Consider the following 22,394-nt stretch of genomic DNA (forward strand, 5'->3'; position numbering starts at 1 on the left):
AGAAACATAGAAACAAGAGTAGGCCATTCAGCCCCTCAAGCCTGTTCCACTATTCTATAAGATCATGGCTGATCTGTACCTCAACTCTAGTTATCCACCCTTGTCCCGTATCCCTTAATACCCTAACCTAACAAATAGTTAAATTGTTATATTGCCACATCAATGGGGTTCAAATCCCCAGAAGCTGCAGTGTTCTGGTCATGCCATACTTTGAGGGGGGTGGTATTCAGGTAAGATGATTAAATTGGCCTTTATCCAAACTTCTCAATCATACTCAGATTGCAGATTGTGCAATGACAAGTTGGGAACAATACTGGGCCCTAGCTTTTCACATAAGATATTTTCTGAATAAAATATCCTCGATATAAGAACAAAGAGATTTTGGGAGGACAGTTGTGTATTCTGCAAGGATGAAATCAAATACAATCTTGCGAGATATCAACAACAACTTGCACTTATGTAAGGCCTCCACACAGGGCAGTGTCTCAGAGCGCTTAACAGTGGCAGAACCTGATTCTGAACCGGGGGAGAGGAAGGGGGCCACAAGCACGGTCGAAGAGGAAGGTTTTCAGGTGGTACTTGATAAAGGGGAGAGGGGGGGGCAAGGCAGAGGGATTAAGGGAGTGTTCCAGAGTTTCAGGCATAGTGGCTCGTCCCTTGCACCCTCTGCCCCACCTCCGATGGACAAGCAGAGGTCGGTCCCAGTCAAGCGGAGGTGCCGGGTGATGGAATGGGGAGTGAGAAGGTTGGAGAGGTAGGGAGATGGCAGAGAGTGAAGGGATTTGAACACGAGTGTGAGAATCTTGAAGTCGATCCGGTCGGTGATGAGGAGCCAGTGGAGCCTGGGCAGAACTGGTGAGATGGTGATCCAGAGTTTGGTCTGGATCAGTATGCGGGCAGCAGAGTTCTGAATAAGCTGGATCTTTTGAATAGTGTAGCTGGGGAGAATGGCGAGGAATGAGTTTGAGTAATTCAGGTGAGAGGTGACAAACGCACGCACAAGGGTTTTGGATGCATTTGGGGTAAGGTATGGTCAGAGGCGGGCAATGTGACAGAGGTGGAAGAAGGCGGATCTGGTTAGGGACTGGATGTGGGGGAGGAAGGACAGCTGGGGGTCAAACCAGACCACTAGATTGTGAACTGGTTCGGTGAGTGTGAGGGAGAGCCCAGGAAGGTTGAGGAGTTCAGATCCGCAGGAGTGAAGACATTGACAGGAGCTACAGAGTATGGATTCCATTTTTTCCACATTCAGCTGCAGGAAGTTTGCACTAATTCAGGCCCTGATATCTGCCATATCAATTTGGAAGTGGGAAATAAAAGGTGATGGAACTTAATGAAAACAGTCTCAGATCTACATTAGATTTCATTGCAGAATGGCAATGGAGTGTAAAAACAAATACAAGGCTCTTTATAAGCGTCTGAATGGAAAGGTAATTTCTCAAAATTTAAGATCACAGATAACTGGAGGAAAATATTTCAATCCAATCTCAATTTGGAAGGGCTTTCACAGTTCTTATAAAATAAAAAGGCTTTTAAATGAAGACAAGATTTTAAGAATTACACAATTGTGCACTCAGATTTGGTTTAAGACTAGATAGAATTTCAGGCCTCTGGTGGCTTTACAAAATATCCAGAGTAAAACTGAATGCTGAGAGATGTTCACAGAGTGGATCTCATTAAATAGGAATCCGTGGGAGGATATATTTCAGAGACGTATGTAACTTGCTTACATCAGAGTCTATAACCAGAACTTAAAGTTCCACCCCAGAGAATGCAACGATAAATGTGATTAAAAGGTAAGGACTTATGCATTATTCAATTTAGATTTAACAGTTAAAAAGATTAGTTTAATATTGCTCTTGATTGACTGGTTGACATGCAGCTGATGAAAGTGCAAATGCTATTCATTTTTGATTGTGATATAGGTCTATCATATTTGTGCTTTGAAAAAAATCTATTTGAGAATGATCGAATCCAAAAAAATGTGATTTGGTGAGGGCCCTTCTCTAATCTGCCAGTAGAGGGTATTGGAGTAAACTGATCAAATCTGCACATCAGTCACTGGTTATTTTTCAAGTCCAATGTCAATTAGTCATTGGAATAGCAGAAAATGTCTTTCAGCGCAACTTTCTAATTGGACTAAGAGATGCACTAAAAGCTATACCCTTTGAAGCACACAAAAACACTACCAACATCATAGTTCTGTCCTAAAACTTCCAAACTGTCTGTTAGCTTGGTTCAGTTGTAGTAGCACTCTCACTCAGAGTCAGAAGGTTGTAGGTTAAAATCCCACTTGGGACTTGAACTCACATACTTAAGCTGACACTTCAATGCAGTACTGGATGTGTGACAGAGGTCAGAAGTGCCATCCTTTGGATATATAAAGCCGAGGTCCCATCTATCTGTTTAAGTGGATGTTAAAGTTGTATTCGAAAAGAGAAAGGAGTTTCTCCCGGTGTTCCGGCCAATAAATACCCCAAATAAATTGGTCATTTGTTTTATGGCTGTTTGTGGAACATTGTTGTGCACAATTGTGCTGCCACGTTTGCTTAGAAATATATTCAATCCATTTCACAATAATTTTTGTGAAGCACTTTGAGACATCCGTCCGGCCTGATAGGGTGCTATATCAAATGCAAGGATTATTATTATTAAACTACTAATGTTGCCCCCAATGCTAAACAGGCACAGGCATCGGGCTACAGAGAATAGAGGGATCCAGTTTCAGTGTAAATTTGTTATTATCAGCAAGTTGAGACACTAAGATTGGCCTCCATGCACCAAAATGCATACGGGGAGTGGGGGAAGAGGCACGATCAGATTCAATGAAAGAGCCACATATCATACATTCACTACGTAAGCTAAGAGTCAAAGAACAACCACTTACTCGTGGAGTCCTGTAGCTCAGTGGTTAGAGCACTCGTTTTGCAAGCGAGAGACCTGAGTTCAATTCCAGGCAGGGCGAAACCTTGGGCAAGTTTCCTTACTCCACACGCCTAATAATAATCCCTCCAAAACCCCCAAAACAATAATAAATTGGTCATTTTCAATCTACGACTGTTTGCGGGACATTGCTGTGCGCAATTGGCTGCCGCGTTCACCCACAAATATACAGTCAATTCACTTTACAGTGTGTTCTGTGAAGCGCTTTGGGACGTCCTCCCGACGTGAAAAGCGCTATATCAAATGCAAGGATTATTATTATTATTAGGTAAAGTCATCCCGTGGAACCACCACTAGACCTGGAGCTGAGAGGCATATGCCAGTTTATGTAAAAAAAAATTGACTACACCAAGTTTGTTTTAAAATTATGTTTTATGAACTTAAGCCTTTTTCTATTACTTGTCACAGTACATTGATGCTCCAATGCAATGTATCAAAGTTTATATTAAAAAAAATCTTAATGGTTTGTAACTAATTAACAGATTTCATTAGTTCATCTCTATCTTCACGTTTGCACCAAATGTAACCCTCGAATTTCTACCAAACCACACATACCAATTTCTAAACTCAGAAAGCATTAAAAATGAATTTGCTACCAGTGTGTTACTTCAGGCTTTCATTTCCCTACATAGATAACAACAAAAACAAAATTACATTTGTTTAGCGCCTTTCAAGTCAGAAGGACTTCCCAAGGCACTGGACAATCAGCGTTTCGGACCTGAGCTGGGGATCAGGATTGGGGAGGGTGGAGGGCGGGGGGTTATCGAAGGCCCAATCCAAGAGGAAGGTCTTGAGATGGGTCTTGAAGGAGGTAAGGGAAGGAGCAAGGCGGAGGACAGCAGGATGGAGTTAGTTCCAGAGGAAATATAATATATAAGAACCAATATAAGAAGAAGCAAAAACAGTTTGTGCAAGATACAAGAGATCATGTTCAATTGAAAGAAGCTCTTCAAGAAATTTTAAACAAACATGTTCCACATCAGTCCAATTAGTCACAAGATGTCAAACATCAGCTTATTCCATTTCATCATAAAAGGAAGATGTGCATTTTTAACATTGGGTAAAAGCAACCGCATGCATTCTCCATCACTAAGATCTAAAAGGCCACAAATACAAAACATCCAATGACCCTAGACAATGCAAGTAAGGAAAAGTCTCGCTAAAATTTTATTTGTCCACCTTTAACATTACTCGAAGGCTATGAAGTGTTTCAGTGCCACCTAGTGGCTTTCGCTTAGTGCAAGGTACAATGCCATTCAAAGAATAGGGAAAGAAAACAAAACAGACAGCCACACAGTAATTGATGAAAGCTAAGGACATATTCAAGTTAAGACCCAAACAAAGTTAACTTTGGTCTTCTAAAAATTAAGATTATTTTATTAATTATTTTGGAGATGCTGTGTAAATCTAGAAAGCCATAAACATGAAAAAAAATCTTGGATGTCCATAAATATATAGATATAAGTTAAGCCAACTATTGCAATAAAAGACCTTACAATGGAGAATGCTTGAACTGCTGTTGCTGAGGATGAATAAAATTGTCAGCATGTGAGCGGGTGGCACAATCACAGTATGAAATCTCCACGCTTCCTATCACCACACTAAAAATGCTGCAGGACACGTCCCTTAAATAAACATTAATCAGAGCAGTGAGGGCAATTCAGTCTGTATTTTTAAAAAAATACAATGTCATGCATAAGGCCTTCTATTAAAAAGATACTGATACTTTGCAGTTCAGTTTCCACACAATTTCACTACTACTATTAAGGATAACCCTTGAATTTTAAATAGCACCTTATCATGTCTTCGAGACATCTCAAAGCGTTCCACAGATTATACCGTAAATTAATTGACTGTATATTTTGTGGGAGAAACGCGGCAGCCAATTGCGCACAGCGGTGTCCCACAAACAGTCGTGGATTGACTGACCAACGTGTTGTTATTAGTTTTACTTTTTTTTTTTGAAGGGTTAGTACCCAGAAAAGTTCCAGAAGAAATTATTGCACAAGATCAGTCTAGAACTCTAATCAACTCTGGGTGAAAATCCATTTTTTGGGGGACATGCTAGACCAGAAAAGCTTATTAGGATCCATTTGCATGGTTCCATTTTCTGAACACAATTGCTCTCTCTCACTCACACACACAAAACCAGTTTCTCAACTTCAGGAGAGGTTCAACCTCAGTTCTCGGAAAATCAAAGACCAGCATGTTAACTCATGGTGCAATGTGACCCTAAGGAAGCTTACAAACAAAACATTCCATACCAGGTATGCAAGAGTATGCAAGAGAAATGGAAGTTGCATTCAATTCAAGGAATACAAGAGCTATATTGAAGTCTATGACTCATGTGTTTTTGGTGATGTTGTGCGCCAAAGTGATTTCAAAGTTAAGCCAATTTAGAATTGCCTGTTCAAGACCCTATTGACCTTTGAATTGTGGAATTACTCCAAGTGGATAATTTACACTATGAAGAGAACCTTTGTACATTGATCTACAAAGTGAGAGAGTGAATACGCAAGTATATATATTACACAACTAACCTTTCCTTGTGCAGATTATAGTTTATCCAATGTTTACATCACAATAAAACAACTTGACAGATTGATAAATATTCTTGGCTCTATCAGAGGGTGTGAAGTGAGAAGGATACTTTCTACGGAAGAAATATTTACTGGCAGAGACAAAAATTAGCGCAATTAATTTAGGATAACCACAATTTACATCATTTTAAGCAAAACAGGATGTGGTAAAATAAAGCTTTTCTTAAAATATCTTTTATTAATTTTGATGTTAAACGGGTGCCCACAATCTTAGCCACAAGGCAAGTCGACAACAATAGTAAAGTAACGTAATGACTGAGGAACTAAATTCGGGGGGAAAAACTGACTGGAATGTAATCAACTATGTTCATATCTTTAATTCTACTGAGTGTTAGACGTACTGTAAAAACCTTGAAAGCAACACACTTTACAAGTAAGGGAACAAACGCTGTTGAAGCTGGCCTGTGTAACAGACAATGAAACTCTGAAGAACAATAGTACATTTTTTGTTATTTTCTTTAGTCAATAAGGGGTTAACACTATGAGTTTGTTCTGACTTTAAATGATCCCACATGTTTTCTACGCACTGCAATAGCTTTCGTTACTTTAATTACTATGATACTGCGATGTTTAGACTGCACTTCGAGTTGAACAATCTGCCTTTATATAAACACAATTCAAAATGCTTCACAATGCTTAACATTGGGAGCAGTGGGAGGAACCATCAGGTAGGAAGGAAAATTTGCCAAGATGTGGTCGCTACAGACTTGGTCTCCAAAGATGGGAGAAGGGAGAGTAGGGGACAAGCAGTTGGCTGGAGTCATCAAAGGTAAGAGAGAGTGTGGCCTTGGACTCGGGGCTGGTGAAGAGTGGACAGATCAGTTGGGCAAATACAAGGATCTTGAAGTAAATCTGTTGGGGTTGAGGGTTGCCGGAGCCTATGGAAGGCAGCACTTGGCCTGAAGTTATGGATGAGAATGTTTGTGAAGAAGAGACAAGAGGCAGCAATGGAGAAATCCAACCTTAGGGATGAAATAGTGCTCGGCCATAGGGACATAGCAGGTAACATTGTAGAGGTGGAAGATGATTGATCAGAAATGAGGTTTGAAATTCAGCTCAGAATCAAACACTCAGGCCAAGACTGCATATCAGTGGAATCATTTAGACCTAGCAACTAGGGACATTGAGATATCTAAGCCATGAAGATGCTGGCAAAAGTCAAACAAGACTGCCTCAATTCTGTCTATGTGGAGCAATTTTTTTTTAAAAAGCAGGTCAAATGGGAATTTTTTTAAAAATTAAGTGAGTAATTGTTATGAGTTTTAAAGTAACATATTAGTAAACTTGCAGATTAAGACATGTTATGTACTTCATTATTTAATTTATAATAATTTTTACTTGATAATTTAGCTGGCATTGTCAGATTTCCTTTGGTTGCCATGATAATCTTGTATCATGTAGGACATTTCAAAAATCCCAAACAATATTCACAATTTTCACATATGCAGTTCAATTTAATTGCCATCAGTTTGTAAAGCAATACAGCCTCACCTTTGCATGCAGGATGATGAACAAAATCGAAAGGCAATTTAAAAGTTGTGATTTACCTGCAATGTTTGTACTTCCTCGTTCTGTATCCTCTTCAAACTTAGAACAGTTTCTTGATGTTCTGAAATGAGTAGGAGTAGAAGACAGAATTATATAAATATTTCATGGCTCTTGTATCCTGCCGAGGCACTGATTGCCCAGCACCTTGGGAAGTCCTCCCGACTTGAAAGGCGCTATTCAAATGTAATTTGTTGTTTTTGTTGTTGATACCAGTTTATAAAGTTGAGATGTTATCTTTATGCAATGGTAGTATCACAAGCAAAGTAAAGTCATTGTCAGATCTCCTGTTCCTTGTACACATGAATTACCTGGATTCGCAATTCAAGTTGCAAGGTAGTTAAATTTGCAGATTACACCAAGTTGAATATAATTGAGGAATCAAAAGGTATTGGAACAAAAATTTAATAGGATATGCATGTGGACTGATGAGTGGCACATGAAGTTCAATTCAAATAGATGCAAGGTTCTGAATATATGAAGTAAAAAAAGATGGCAAATTTATTCAATGAATGATTAGAACTTGCAAATAATGAAGCTGAAAGAGACCTAGGAGTGTTATTTGACTCATTGCTCACCACATCCAAACAGGATAAGGCAGCAAATAAGGTAACAACTTGCATTTAGCACCGTTCATGTGGAATAATACTGGTGCACTTCACAGGGATGATGTTGAACACTAAGTGAGGATGGAGGAGACTACAGGTAAAGAGGCAGAATTTTGGTCAGGATTTAAAGAGGGGGCGAGATGGAAGCAAGGGAGCATATTGCTGAAGGCTTAGCCAATGATGGTGGAGTAGAGGAGCAGGAGCAGCCATTTTTTTTGCTGTTGAGGAATAGAATTAAAAGATCAGCCATGATCTTATGAAATGGCAGAACAGGCTCAATGGGCAGAAAGGTGGCAAGTATGATCCAGTTGGCTTTGAGCAAATCCAAAGCAAACATGCCTAATATATACGAGACGTTATCTCTGCAAGCCAAAGCCCCAATGGATAGACTGTTCCTTGCTGGGCAAGCAGCAGGAAGCTTAGCAGATGGTGTTTTCAATGGTAAGCTACCCAGGTTTTAACTTTTTAAGCTCCAGCAGGACTCTAACACACACCCTGGACCCTAGATCTTGGTTCTTGTGAACCCGAGTCCAATATTCTCCAGAAATAGGTAAGCAAAGTGTGTCCCTCCATGGAGAGAGCACATCTTCCTTTCGAAACAAACACGGGAATTTCCACTTGTAGGTGCACTGCATAGAATTGGTTTTTGAGCAGTTGCTATAATGCTTTGTTTTTTGGGAAGTCTGGTGTCTGACACATGCTGAAACCCACTACCATGCTTAATAGGATACTTGACCTACACCAGACGGCCCGCAAACAAAAGAAATTTTGCAATCCTCCAGCAAGTAGGTCATAAAATAGTAGGAAAGTGAAAGGGGAAAATAAATCACATTCCTGCTGAAGGCAAAAATATATGCAGAAGATACACACACACAGACACACGCAAAATACACAGGACACCTAGATAAGATGGAGCCCTCTAATTAAAGATAAAAAGGTGCCCAGCATCTTTAGAAGAGGATAGAAAGGCACAAATATTTGTGCATTTTTTAAAAACTAAATAATTGAGTTTTAAAATATTAGTTTAAAAAAAATCTCTGGACCTTGAACTTTTTTGGGAGAACAAAAGGCGAAAGAGAAATTTAATTTTGAGTTTCCCTCTTGGAAACATTTTAAATTGTGCACTCTTTGCTACTTGAACATTACTCAATTTATAAGCAAATGTATTTAGATTTTATTTTGACAGCAGGTGTCTGAGAACTCCTAGAGTATCCAAACCCAACATTATAACCATCAGCAAGTAGATCATGGAACACCTGCACCCCTTCTCTCATACATACACCTTTTAAACAAACTCAAGTCAGCTCGGTTTCAAGGAGACCCTTCTCACCAAGTTGAAGGTTGGTACAAGGTTGAGTTTATCAAGTTTGTTAAATCTTGATAAATTACTAGCAGAATAAATATAGATTAAATGCATCTAAACTAATGAGGGTATGCAGCAAAACTAAGGTCATGTTTGTGTTCTATGACATAGTTCTTTAGAATTTACCAACCAAATTAATCAGGGTTGTGCGTTAAGTAAACATCACATCCAGGCATTAAAAACCTGGCCTAGGTACCAGAATTAATCGTATTTAAAATGTTTAACTATAGGAAAGTTCAGACAAAGAAAGGATTTCCTATATTTTATAAACAAAGTGCAATATTTATCAAAAAAGCAAGTTTTGAGTTCAGTTAGTCAAAAATGTGATTTGTTGTCAATATAGGACATCAGTTCTGCCAATAAAATATTCTTAATCATTGTTTCATAGCACATCATTTCTTTTAGAGGTTGGGACAGTTTTGAGAGAAAATTGGCAGGATATCTTTTCCTGTAACCATAGCAGTCTTATTGGCAGTCCAATCTTTAAAGCTAAATTCTAAACTATTTGTTCAGCTCTTCCAAACACTGATGCTGGCTCTTTTCCTGCTTGCTGCTATGTTTTCTTGGTTTTAAATTGGGACTCTACTGTAGCATGCTTTGGATTACATATAGAATATATTCTCCAAATTACATACAGAGTATATTCCGAGGAGAGAGCTAAAGGAACAATTTATATTTCAAGAGAATCAATTCAAGCAGCAGAAATGAGAGCAGAATTGAGCTATTTAAGACAGAACTTAAATCTTGTCAAAAACCGTCAGCTATCCCAAAGCTGCAGGTTAGAGATGACATGACAAAGAAACCACCAAGATAATGTTAACTTGAAAAGTTTTCAACATGGAACAACAAATAATTTAAAAGCAGAGGTTTGGTATCTGGAAAAAAAGTAGCGCTCATCTTACTCTAAGGAAATTAATGGGATGATACCATCTAATTTGGGGAGAATCAGAGGAGGCAGCAAGCGTTTTACAAAATGGTTGACAGGATATGCACACAGGTTGATAACTGGTAAATGAAAGCTCAATAAAACAAATGCAATGTACTGCATTTCGGAATGAAAAATAGCAAATGCAAGTACTCCATGGATTGGATAGAACTTGCCAAAGGGAAAGCTGAAAAAGATCCAGGGGTATTAATTGACTCATCGCTCATCATGTCAAACAGTGAAGGCAGTGATAAACAAGGCAAACAGGATACTGGGCTACATTGCTAAAATCAACTGAGTTCAGGTACCCAGAAGTTATACTCAGGCTATACAGTTCTGGGAGGCATGAAATAAGCAGGCTGCCCAAGTTCTATAGGTAGTACAGGGGAGAGCAATAAGGATGATCCCCAGTGAAAGATTTATGAATGACAATTACTCAAACTAGGGCTCTTCGGGCTTTGAAAGGAACATCTCAGAGAGGAATTCACAAGATTTTAAATGGGATTGAGAAAGCAAACCCCAAACAATACTTTCAGATGCATCAAGGCACAAGAACAAGAAAGCATGTTTTAAGGTTGCAAAGGGCAATTCCAGGACAGATGTCAGGAAATATTTATTTACCTAGAAGGTATTTAACAACTGCAACACATCACCAGGAATGTTGGTTGATCTGCTCATTGAAAATAAAACAGCTTGATACTATAACAGAGGACAGTAGGGAGGATTTTCTGGAAGGATGAGATCAAATGGACCTTCTCCATCTGAAACCAATTTTGTGAGATCTTGTGAAAAGTTCATTAGTTTTTATTAAATGTTCTAAATCTACCCTCACATGATCACGCCTTTCACAATCACATCTCTCAAAAGTGTCATTTTAACTTGAAGAAAATAGGTAACAGAAAGTTCAAAATTACTTTGCGACTAACAGTTCCTGACAACAGGTGATAAAATATGCAGCGGAATCTCCGGTGTCTCATTAATGGTGATGGAAATGAAGCCGCATGAAAAGTAGGAACAAATGCAAAAGTTCCTGAAAATGCGAGTCAAAACTGTGGGATGTGTAAACACATTACATATATATATATATATAGAGAGAGAGAGAGAGAGAGTTGCATTATAGGTTCCATCCTTCAGGAGAGCTGTAAACTGAGGTCCCATCTGCCTGTTGAAGCAAGTGTTCTATTTGAAAATGAAGCCAATTTTTCCATAATGTCCTGCCCAACAATCCCCAAGATAAAAGAAAATGGTCATTTGCTTCATGGCTGCTTGTTGGACATTGATGTGTTCAAAGTAGCTATAGTATTTGCCTACAAATACACAGTCACATTTCAATGCAAGAAAATCCAAGTGTTTTGATAATACACTATAGCAATTGTAAGGATTACAATATTATTAAATTATAATTGACAACTTTATCACCTGGAAAATGTCCTCAATGACAAGCTTAGGTGAACAATCCAACTGGGGAAAATGTTTTCTCCCTCAGGTGCCCATAAAGCTTTCATCATACTTTTCAAATATTAAGCAAAACTTAACTGCAAGGTACCAATAAACATCTTATGATTGTTGTGCACTCTGCAGTAGAAGCAATACATATCACCCATCAGAACACATATATAATAAATAGCAGTCTGCTTACCAGATTCTGTACTGTTAAGCTTTTCTTCTGTCCACGACGTTTTTGGTGGCCACACAGCCTGAATTCTCCCAGGAATGCGACCTTCCACATGGTCACGAGACTGGGTTGGTTGGCTCACTGCTGCCCATGTGTACAGCTTGTCTTGCTTTTATTGAAAAAATAGAGTATTACTTCCATAAGTCTGATAAAGCATGTAATCAAATGTCATGAAAGTCCTACAGTTAATGCTTTTTATGGAATTTTTTTTCTATCTATTTCAATATATTAGATTAGCCCTCACAGTTTTCAATCGAAAACCATTATCAGTACAACTTGCACTAACATAACAAATGTTACATAGTATTAATGCCTCAAAGCACTTCACAGAAACTAGAGGAATCCATGAGTAAATACCAGTTCGTTTTTTTGCTTCCATAAGGGGTGATTTCTGAAGGGATTACATTTATGTTTTAGCTCCTGATTACAAACAAGGAAGAACTTCAACTTACTTGCTTTCATCCTTCCAGAATACCCACCCCACTACTCTCCCATCCCAGTATCAAGCTGTCTTTTTTGGGGGAAAATAAGACAGCTTGATGGTTTCAACTCCACTTCATGGAAACCCATTGCAGTCATGGGTTAGCCTTTGAGAAAATAAATACCTCCTTAAATTGTCCTTTGTTAACACTTAACCTGCATCATATTGTTCTGCTGTCTCAGTGGATCTGAGTTTACTTTCTCAATCTCATTTAAAATCTTGTATACCTCTATTGAGGATCCCTCTGATAAAAGCTCTTTAAAGCTGTAGATGCCTGGGTTGTCTGATTATTACTTGTGGAGTCCTGTAGCTCAGTGGTTAGAGCACTCGCCTTGCAAGCGAGACACCTGGGTTCAATTCCAGGCAGGGCGAAACCTTGGGCAAGTTTTCTTACTCCACAAGCCTAATAATAATCCCTTCAAAACAAAAACAATAATAAATTTCAATCCACAACTATTTGTGGGACACTGCTGTACGCAATTGGTGCTGCATTTCACCCACAAATATACAGTCAATTCACTTTACAGCATATTCTGTGAAGTGCTTTGAGACGTCTAGAAGACGTGAAAAACTCTATATCAAAATGCAAGGCTTATTATTATTTATCATAGCTCATTCCTCTAACACTGAGCATCATCTTCAATGATCTGCTCTGTCACCATGGTCTGGAAAGCCACCTAATGTAAAGGTAACCAGAAGTGTATGTCGTCCTTGAGGTGCAGCCTGATCAGAGCACTAACTATATAGCTTGAGTACAACTTCTGAGGATCTGAATTCTGATGCAGTATGATAGCCCAGATTTCCGTTTGCACTATTCCAAGCTGCCTCATATTGTTTTGACATACTGAACAATGATTCTCAATGGTGTGGAGTTATGTAGTTGTGACACAACTCTTTGGTACCCTGTGCATTAAAAAGGTCATCATTTTTTCCCTCTTTCTGAATATCAAGAGTTCTATAATTTCAGATAAACCAACCGGGAGCTTTACCTGTGCAACAATGCACCCTGTACCTTCAACGTCAGCAGACAACATTAGCCTTTCCTTGGTCTGCAGATCACCAAAGATATCTGGAAACCTCCCTGCATTCTCTGCTAAGCCAGTAAAATACTGGGCTGTAAGCCACCAATTATTATTGCTGCAGTCACCCAATAATGCATTGTCTTCACACTCTACATCAGCAACTTTTCTTCCTGCCTCAAATGTGATCAGATTGCACTTATTGATTGGTGCAGAAGCCAAAATGCCATCATCGCTGCTTCCTGAGGCCAGCCTGACAGCCGACCGACCCATTTGCTCTACCTTCAAATTATTTTCTTTTGTGTTAAGGAACACAGGAGTAGGCCACTGTTTTGTTACCATGTCCACTATCACATCATCTGTTCCACCACAAGTTTCATCTTCATTGTTGTTTAGATCTTCTTTCCATGCTTTATTGCACCATGTAGAGGTTATTCGATGCATTGTAGTTACGTCAGCTGCTACTAGTTTATCCTCCGGTTGAATTTCAGGAGGGTTTGAACAGAACTTGTCCCGCTGACCTCCAAGGGCAGGTTTCACAATTGTAAAGATTAAAACTGTACTCTCCTTTGCTTCTAAGGTGCTTTTAAAAGCATCAGACAGATCCAGGCCTTGATCTGCAGAGTCACAGGACAGCCGTTTAGCGTGGCCTAACATTTCTACACATTCATCTGCTTCCTTATGTTGAACAGAGATCCACAGTGCTGACGGAATACACCTAGCTTCACCACACATAGTTCAGCATTTGCAATCGGTCATCAATAATTCAGCAGCCTCTACTTGCCATGGCTCATTGGAAAGAACAACATAATAGTTTATCTAAAATCATTCCTGGTTAGTTTTTAACACTGGCTTTAAATTCCAGTGCTTGAATTTTTTTTCCGCTTGTCACTTCTTACCGCAGCTCACCATTCTCCTTGCTCACAAAGTGTAATGTCTTTAGTTTCTCCAGGGATAGTGATGTGCCCCCTGCAGAATTGACATATCAACTTCCAATGTAACAAATCCAACATTTGCATACAAGGAACAAGGTTCCACTGAATCATTAAACGGCAGCTTGCATCTAGTGCTAATCTTCTGCTGCATTCAGTTCCCAAAGATCATTGTCCAAAATCTAGAAACAGCAGCGTCATTTACCATAAACTCACTGCCTCCAAATCACATGTTTGTTCCACACAAGCAAGGACACTCAAGGTTCACTCCAGTCTCTCTTACTGGTCAAGTCAGTCAGCAGATTTGTTACAAAAAAAACTATTTGCATAAACAGGATGGTCATTCACTGCTTGCTCAGCAACCATTAATTCACATTTAGATTTGCACATTTTAATTCAAACATCGAGAAGTTCTGTACAAAATAATTTCAGTATTATAATAAAGTAGGTGTCTTCCGCAATATTTCCCCATAGTCTCAGCAAGTATCATATGCTACAAAACAATGTTTTGGTCAGCCGGGTATCTGACAATGCAGAAACCCATCACCATGCTTAAGAGTATCCAAACTAAACAGAGTTCCATGCATCCTACCTACACATGGAAATTCCAGAGAGATGTTAGAATGGAATGCACAAACTCTCCATGGAGGGATGTATTCTGCTTACCTAATTCCAGAAAGTATTAGGTGCAGATTAGCAAGAGCAAACGCTTGGGGATCACAGAGTGTGTTTTGTGTATTACTGGAGTCTAACCAGCTAAACCCACATAGCTTGCCATTGAGAGAACTGTCTGGCCAGCTTTCCCATCTCTTGTCGAGCTAGCACCACATGACCCATTTGGGCTTCGGCTTGCAGGATTAACAGGAGCTGAGTGAGAAGAGTCCCTGCCCTTCCAAGTCCCTTTTAAAAGGCCTGGTTGTGCTGTCATCAGCAGTGCCCTGGAGTATTGAGGACCCACCTGGCTCAGGAACAGTCCTACGGAGACCTGGTTCAATTCTGACATTCTGTTGCCAAACATGTCAACTTGGAGTCAGTTCAGTACCAAGAAGACACTGCTTACTTCCTCACCTCCACCAAAAAAAGAGTAGTCACTAGTCGGCCATTTGACATCTGTCAAGCATGGATTTGAGCCCTCACCAGGTGGATGGCAGGTACCAGGAACTCCCTGCGTGTCAAGCCCAATTGTACCCTCATACAAAATCCAGACACACGTTCCAGCAGGGGTTAGTGAATGGTGATCTGCAGTGAGGGCAACACTTGATATTCTCACACACACACGTATACCCACCCACCCCAAGGGCACGAGCCACCTGTAGAAACCTTACAAACCTTTCATCTGAGATCAGCAAACAACAGTGAGAATCACACCTCAACTGAATCAGGTTTACATAAACTAGGGAAACAAAAATTCCCTTCAATATTCTGTGTTTTCAGTTTTGTGTAATTCTCTTTTCTACCAACTATTGAAGCACAGATCTTAAACAAGCACAATTTATAGAGAGCTACAAGAAAGACTGTACGAATGTCATGAAAGTTCCTTCAGATAATGTCTAAATTCAAACTCCTTTAGGAATATCTTACAATAACATTACTTGAAAATTGATCAGTTTTAGCCAAAAAAAATTAATTCACTTTGGATTCTACAAGTTAGCTCTTCAGATTTAAAAAGTAAACTATTTAGTATTAAAAGCTGAAAACTGCAGAATTGTGAAAGGGAAAACTAGGTAACTTACTGCTGGTCTACAGTTAAAAGATAATCCAATCGTAATATTTTTATTCACTCCAAAGAACTTTGGTCAGCTGCCTCTCAGTTGTAGCACTCAAAAATAAATTCCACTGTTAAATAGCATATCTTCAGAGGTGTAGGTTGTTTCTCACCTTATTATTAAAAAGCTTTAAAGTTTAGATGTTTTAAATAAAAAACTTTGCATTTAATATAGCACCTTTTTCATTAGGAGGATATCTCCAAGTGCTTCAAAGAATTTTACTGTAAAACGTAGCAATTCTTTTGAGGGCAAAGGCAACAACTGCTAATTTGCGCATAGCAATGTCCCACAAATAGCTTTGAAGTTAATGACCATTTGTATCTGGGGGAAATTGTTGGCCAGGATATCGAGAGACACCCTTCTCTTTTCAAATAGTGCCATGGGATGTTCTGGAGTATATTAGGCGCAAGCTGGCAAGACACAAGGCTTGAACACCCGAGAATGTGCATTGGGGGACTGCTGGAGTCAAATCATCGAAAAACGCATAGCCTGCTATTAAAAGCACTGTCTGGCAAGCTTTCCCACTGCTTGTCCAACGAGACACCTCTACCCGTTAGGGCTTTGGCTTTCAAGGTGGACCCAATTGTTAATTAGGACCTGGGGTCGAGCATGCATTTCATCTTTCAAATATCTCTCCTTAGCAAATTGTCCTTTGCTGGTTACCCATTAACTAGTAAAGATGTGGGTGTCTCTATTTCTATAAACTCTGGTGGACAAAAAAAAGTACAAATTTGTCAAAAATATTGCTCATCTGTAGGTGGAAAAGCAGAAAATCAAGTGGAAGACAGATAAGATTAAGCAAGTATTGTATTCTATATGTAATATGTTTCTAAGATTATGGCTCATTGAGCTTCATTTTAATTAAGATGATTTTGCTAAAATGCTAAATGAGACACTTAAGAGATAAACAACATTAACCTCCATCAATCCTTCTAGACTTTAGGAAAACAAACAGATGCATCATTTTTTCTACTTGATTTTGCAACTGCATCCAATTCCTAGGTAATTATCTTGGTCCATTAATATTTTTTCTTCAATTATTTTTCCTTATTCAGATCTACCTGCCAAGTTCTCCATTAATCAGTGCCTCATCATTCCCTCCGAGGACTGCTTCGTGCATGCTTTATAATCAGAGCATCTTAGGAATCCCTAATAACTTGGTTCTTGCACCATTAGGTTGAATCTGAATTAGCACTCAGCCGACGTCATCATACAGCTATAATTCTTGAGCCAGGCTCAATTGGTACTTTTGCCTCCGAGTCAGAAGGTTGTGGGTTCAAGCCCCACATCAAGACTTGAAACTCATAGTATAGACTGACACTCCAATGCAATGCCAGGGGGGTGACGTCCTTCAGATGAAATGTTAAACCAAGGCACCATTTGTCTATTCAGGTGGACATTAAAGATCCCATGACACTATTCAAGAAGAGAATGGAATTTTCCCTGATGTCCTGGCCATCAATCACTTTTGCAAAGTCAAGGTTAGGAATTCCCTCAACAAATAAGCTCGGAGTGCTGAAGATACTCAAGAAGCAAATAAATTAATTCCAATATAACAATATGATAAACTGATAATTTAAAAGTTTTGTGCAATCTCCAAACATCTGTCACTAATGTATTGGAGTGTAACTTCATCACAATTCATTTTCTAGACTGATTACAAGGTATGTACCTTGGGGTGGGGAGGTGACCGAAAAGGAAGGTTTTCAGGCAGGACTTGAAAAAGGAGAGAGAGGGGGGAATGCATGAAAGTGTTCCAGAGATTCAGGGTGTAGTGGTTGAAAGCGCAACCTCCAATGGTAGGGCAGAGGGTGTAAGGGACAAGCAGGAGGCCCATATCAATCAAATGGAGGTACTGGGTGGTGGATTGGGATGTGAGGAGGTCGGAGAGGTAGGGAAGTGCCAGGGAGTGAATGGATTTGAACACGAGTGTGAGGATCTTCAAGTTGATCCATTCGGTGATGGGGAGCCAGTGGAACCTGTCCAGAACTGGTGAGTTGGGGGTACGCAGACTGGTGAGGAGTACGTTTGTAATCCAGGCGGGAGATAACAAACGCATGCACAAGGGTTTCAACTGCATATGGGGTAAGCTATGACCGGAGGCGGGCAATGTGGCAGAAGTGGAGGAAGGTGGTCCTCGTCAAGGACCAGATGTGGGGGTCGAACCAGATGCCAAGATTGCACACTGGTTCGGTGAGTCTGAGGGAGAGCCCAGGGAGGTTGAGGAAGTCAAATCCACAGGAGTGAAGACATTGACGGGAGACAAAGAGTACGACTTCAGTCTTGTCCATGTTCAGCTGCTGGAAGTTTGCACTCATCCAGGCCCTGGTGTCTGCCGAACAAGCTGATAGAAGATCGGTAGACCTGGAGTCGATGCTGCAGGAGACAAAGTAGATTTGTGTGTCATCCGCATACATGTGGAAGTTTATTTATCCCGTGTCTGTGGACAACATTGGCAAGAGGGAGCACATAGATGAAAAAAAGAAGGATGAAGCTCTGGGGTATCCCGTAGGTGACCGACCAGGGGCGGTAGGAGAAACCATTTGCTAAGGTGAAGTGGAGGCCTTTGATTAAGTAGAATTCGAACCATGCAAGTGAAGACCCACTAAGGTGGATGAAGGACGAGAGGCAGTGGAGGAGGATAGCGTGGTCAACTATGTCGAACACAGCAGAGAGGTCCAGGAGGATGAGGGGGCAGAGGGAGCCCTGGTCACAGATAGAGCAGATGTCATTTTTGACTTTGACAAGTGCTGTCTCTGTGCGTGGGCAGGGCAAAAACCAGACTGCAGGGACTCGAGGAGGAATAAGTGTGACCGAAGTTGACCTGCAACTATGTGTTCCAGAACTTTAGCAAGGCAGGGTAGGTTGGAAATGGGATAGTAGTATGACCGAACACACCATCAAAGAGGAAGGCCTCAAGACAGACTTTGAAGCAAGGGCCGAGACAAAAGGACAGAGTTCCAGAGTCGGGGAAGAAAGACTAGAAGCCCACCTACCAATGGTAGGGCAAGTAGAATGGGGACGTAAAGCAGGCCAGTGCCTGCTGAGTAGAGTGAGCGGACTGGTTGGTTGGGGTTTAGAAGGTCATAGAGGTAGGGTGGGGCAAGACTGTGGAAGGTTTTAAAAATGACAAGAATCTTGAACTTGACCCACTGGGTTTGGGTGGCCAGTGGAGTCGGCAAGGATAGGGGTAATAAGCTCAGAGCCTACTGCAGGGGAGGACTTAAGTTGCTGAATTGTCTACAGGTTGTGGAGGTAAGAGTTGGGAAGCAGAGATTTGCTATAGCCAAGCCTGGACAAGAGTCACACCAGCCTGAGGAAAGAGGTTGCAGTGGAGGCAGGCAATGCGTCAGAAGTTGCAAAAAGCTAAACAGGTCGGAGCCTGCACATCAGGTTTAAAGAACAGTTGAGAATCAAACAAATCTGGCTCTGTGAGATGGAGTGTGCAGCCATGTAGATTGATGCTGTCAGTGTCTGAGGAGAGAAGGCACTGATGGAGAATGTAGTGAGCTGTTGACAAAACACAAGAAAGATATGGTCAAAGAGGAAGGCCTTTGAAGGAAAGGGCGATACAAAGGGATATAAGGAAGTGGGTTTTGAAATGAACAAACTGAACTTTCCAAAAAAATGTACAACTACCTAGGTTCGATTCCCAGCAGGGCGAAATACTGGGCAAGTTTCCTTACTCCACACGCCTCTGCTTACTTAGCAGTAAATAGGAGCCTGGTGTTAGTCGATCGGTGGATCGCTTTTCTGGGGATAATAATCCCACAAGAAAAAAAAACAGCATAATAGTTTGGTCATTTGGTCCACAATTGTTTGTGGGACACTGCTGTGCACAACTGGTTGCCACGTTTCGCCCACAAATATACAGTCAATTCACTTTACAGTATATTCTGTGAAGCACTTTGAGATGTCTAGGAGACGTGATAAGGCGCTATATCAAATGCAAAGATTATTATTTTAATGCATTGTATTCTTGATTACCAACTAGTGATGATTCTCCATGAGGGAGAAGTGAGATATGTCAGGGTCTCCTCGCATTTAGTTGGCTCCAAGAAGACATGTAATGGATTGACGGAAGTAAATCAACCCTGTGGTGGTCTCAGTAGTCCAGTTCCTGAGCTAGGTTAGTCCGCAATATTCCAGGGCACTGTTGATGACAGACCAACCTGATGATTTAGCCTGGTTGGACTTTTGGCCAGGATACTGAACAAATAGTGGAAAGCTTGCCAGACAATACTTTCGAATGGCAAGCTATGCAGTTTCAGCTGGTTAAACTCCAGAAGTATCCCAATGCATGCTCTGTGATCTCCAAGCCTCGGCTCTTGTGAACCCGTGCCTAATATTTCCCAGAATTAGGCAAGCAGGGTGCTTTTCTCCAGGAAGCATCCCTCCAGAAAGAAAACACATTCCATTCCCACAAGAAATGTCCTTGCATAAAGCAGCATACATAAATTGATCAAGTCATACCAACTTGCCTCAATTATATGTTCTCTTAAATGAATAGTGAGGAGTCTCCGCAGATGTCAAACACCAGTCTGTCCAAGCAAAAGGTCTACAGAAGCTTAAATGTTTGATGTGCACAATATTGCAATAGTTGATCTCTACCCATTTACTTGGCAGGGAATTCCACATCCCAGCAACTCTATAGTGAAAAAAATTACCTCTCAGCTCTCCTTGTGACAGTCATATCTATATCCTCTAGCTACTTACTCCTCCATCTCCCCATTTACCCTGTCAAAACCATTCTCTCAGGTCTTCTCTCAACTCTCTTTGCTTCAATAAAAACAGCCCTAGCTTCTCCAATCTCTCCTCACAACTATAGTTTCCCATCCCTCGTATCATTCTTCTAAATCTTTGGTTTCTTACTTTAGTTTTGTACTCCTTTGCCCCTATGTATAAAATTTGCTGATACCATTATCAAATCTATACATGAGTAGGCTTTAAGGTCTCATAAATCATGGTTAAATTTACTTACAGGGGAACAATGACAAATGCAAGGAAACATCCAGTGAAACACAAAAACAGTCAATAAGACTGGAGAGCTGATCATAGTCTTCCCACAATCACAAGTGTGTATTGCATGGAAAACCCAATTTAAACAAAAGCATGCATGTATTACAATAATTCAAAATATTTTTTAATTATTGTAATACGTGTAAGTTACCCTTACCTTTCAATCCAACAAAATCTGCAGCTCCAACAACCATACCAAGTTGCCTCAATTTTATATCTTAATTTCACATTCCAGCTACAAAAAACTCACATAATCATTTCAGCATGACTCCCACTCAGTCTCAAATCTTATTAATGCAACAAGTGCGTCCTTAGTCCATTTAACAGCCACACTAAAGACCTTGTTTAACACAAAAATATTTGCTCAAGTTTCATCTCCTAGTCTAGGGTAAGTCCCACCTGGAATTGGTTTCCTCATCAATTTTCCTCTCCCACAGGCAGTTGTCTCCTTTTCTTTCAGTGGGTCAGGATTCTATTGTCTCCAGTTCTCCTTCGGTATCATGTTCAATAGGCTATTTATTCACGTGTGAGCTAAGACAATTGGAAAAACAGACTATCCTACCACAGGGACAGGGGGTATTCAATGGGAATGTAGGGCACTGTCATCAACTCTAATTGTCCTTACAGTGTGTGTGGTGTGGGAATGGGAGGGACGAATAGGGAATGTCAGAGTACAGGGATAAAAAACTGGAGCATGCATTGATTTTATGCTCCCGATGAACCAAACCACATCTGGAGGCAGACTCGTGGGCATCTGAGACATTGCTAGGTACAACAGTTCAGAGCAGATTTGGGCCTTGAGCATACTTGGGACAATGCACATGATCATTTTTTGTGGAGGTTACAATAATATGATACTGATCACATGCAGTAATAGAAGTAATCTGTTGGGGCTAAGGCTTCTGTCCCAACTGTTGCATTGGCCGAGATTGGTTAACTAAACAGACTGGCAATCCACCTAGAATTAAAACCTATTCCCAACTCAACCTTTTTGTTAAAAACAAACCTTGCATATTGGTAACACACTCAACAAGTATGGTAAACTTGTCCTGCTCATTTGCCCTGAATTACTCTCTCTTTGACTGTGCCTATGGTCACTATTCCCTTGTTTGGAATCCAACCCTGCCATTGTGCAGTGCTCTGAGATACTATCCTGAGTGAAGGATGCTGTATAAATGCAGTTGGTTTCGATGAAATATTGGCAAACTACAACTTTTCCATGCCATACTTCTACTTACCCAATAAAGAAAAACATTTCCAGTTGTATCTTCTGTTTAGGGAAAAAAATAATTTAGTTGGTATTTTACAGTAATAAAATGACTTACATCAAACTTGGTAGTATTTTGAAGAGCTTCTCCACCACACTGTTCTCTAAAACAGTCCCCAAATGGAAGTAGTAGACCCATAGCTAGAATACGAGAGCAAAGTTTCTCCGCTTCTTCCTGCTCGCCCACAAGCTGCACGTTCTCTTGCTGCCCAAAGAGCTTTTCCAACAGAGTCCTTCCTGTAAAACAATTA

The 22,394-nt window shown here is 40.3% G+C and overlaps 1 protein-coding gene across 3 annotated transcripts in view; it reads right to left on the reverse strand.

The window, feature by feature from the left end:
• The window catches only part of fmn2b (formin 2b), a 237,454-nt gene that overhangs the window by 187,874 nt on the left and 27,186 nt on the right, over nt 1-22,394 (reverse strand). For all 3 annotated transcript variants that reach the window (XR_487913.2, XR_487914.2, XM_007893908.2), the window contains exons 2-4: nt 22,202-22,380; nt 11,624-11,768; nt 7,091-7,152 (exon numbers count right to left, since the gene is read on the reverse strand). Coding sequence is in view for 1 of the 3 variants with exons in the window: in XM_007893908.2 (XP_007892099.2) it covers nt 7,091-7,152; nt 11,624-11,768; nt 22,202-22,380 (386 nt within the window). In the remaining 2 variants the exon portion in view is untranslated. The remainder of the gene's footprint in view (nt 1-7,090; nt 7,153-11,623; nt 11,769-22,201; nt 22,381-22,394) is intronic.

This window comes from Callorhinchus milii, unplaced genomic scaffold (genome assembly GCF_018977255.1).
Source record: "Callorhinchus milii isolate IMCB2004 unplaced genomic scaffold, IMCB_Cmil_1.0 Scaffold3, whole genome shotgun sequence".
NCBI classification, from domain to species: domain Eukaryota; kingdom Metazoa; phylum Chordata; class Chondrichthyes; order Chimaeriformes; family Callorhinchidae; genus Callorhinchus; species Callorhinchus milii.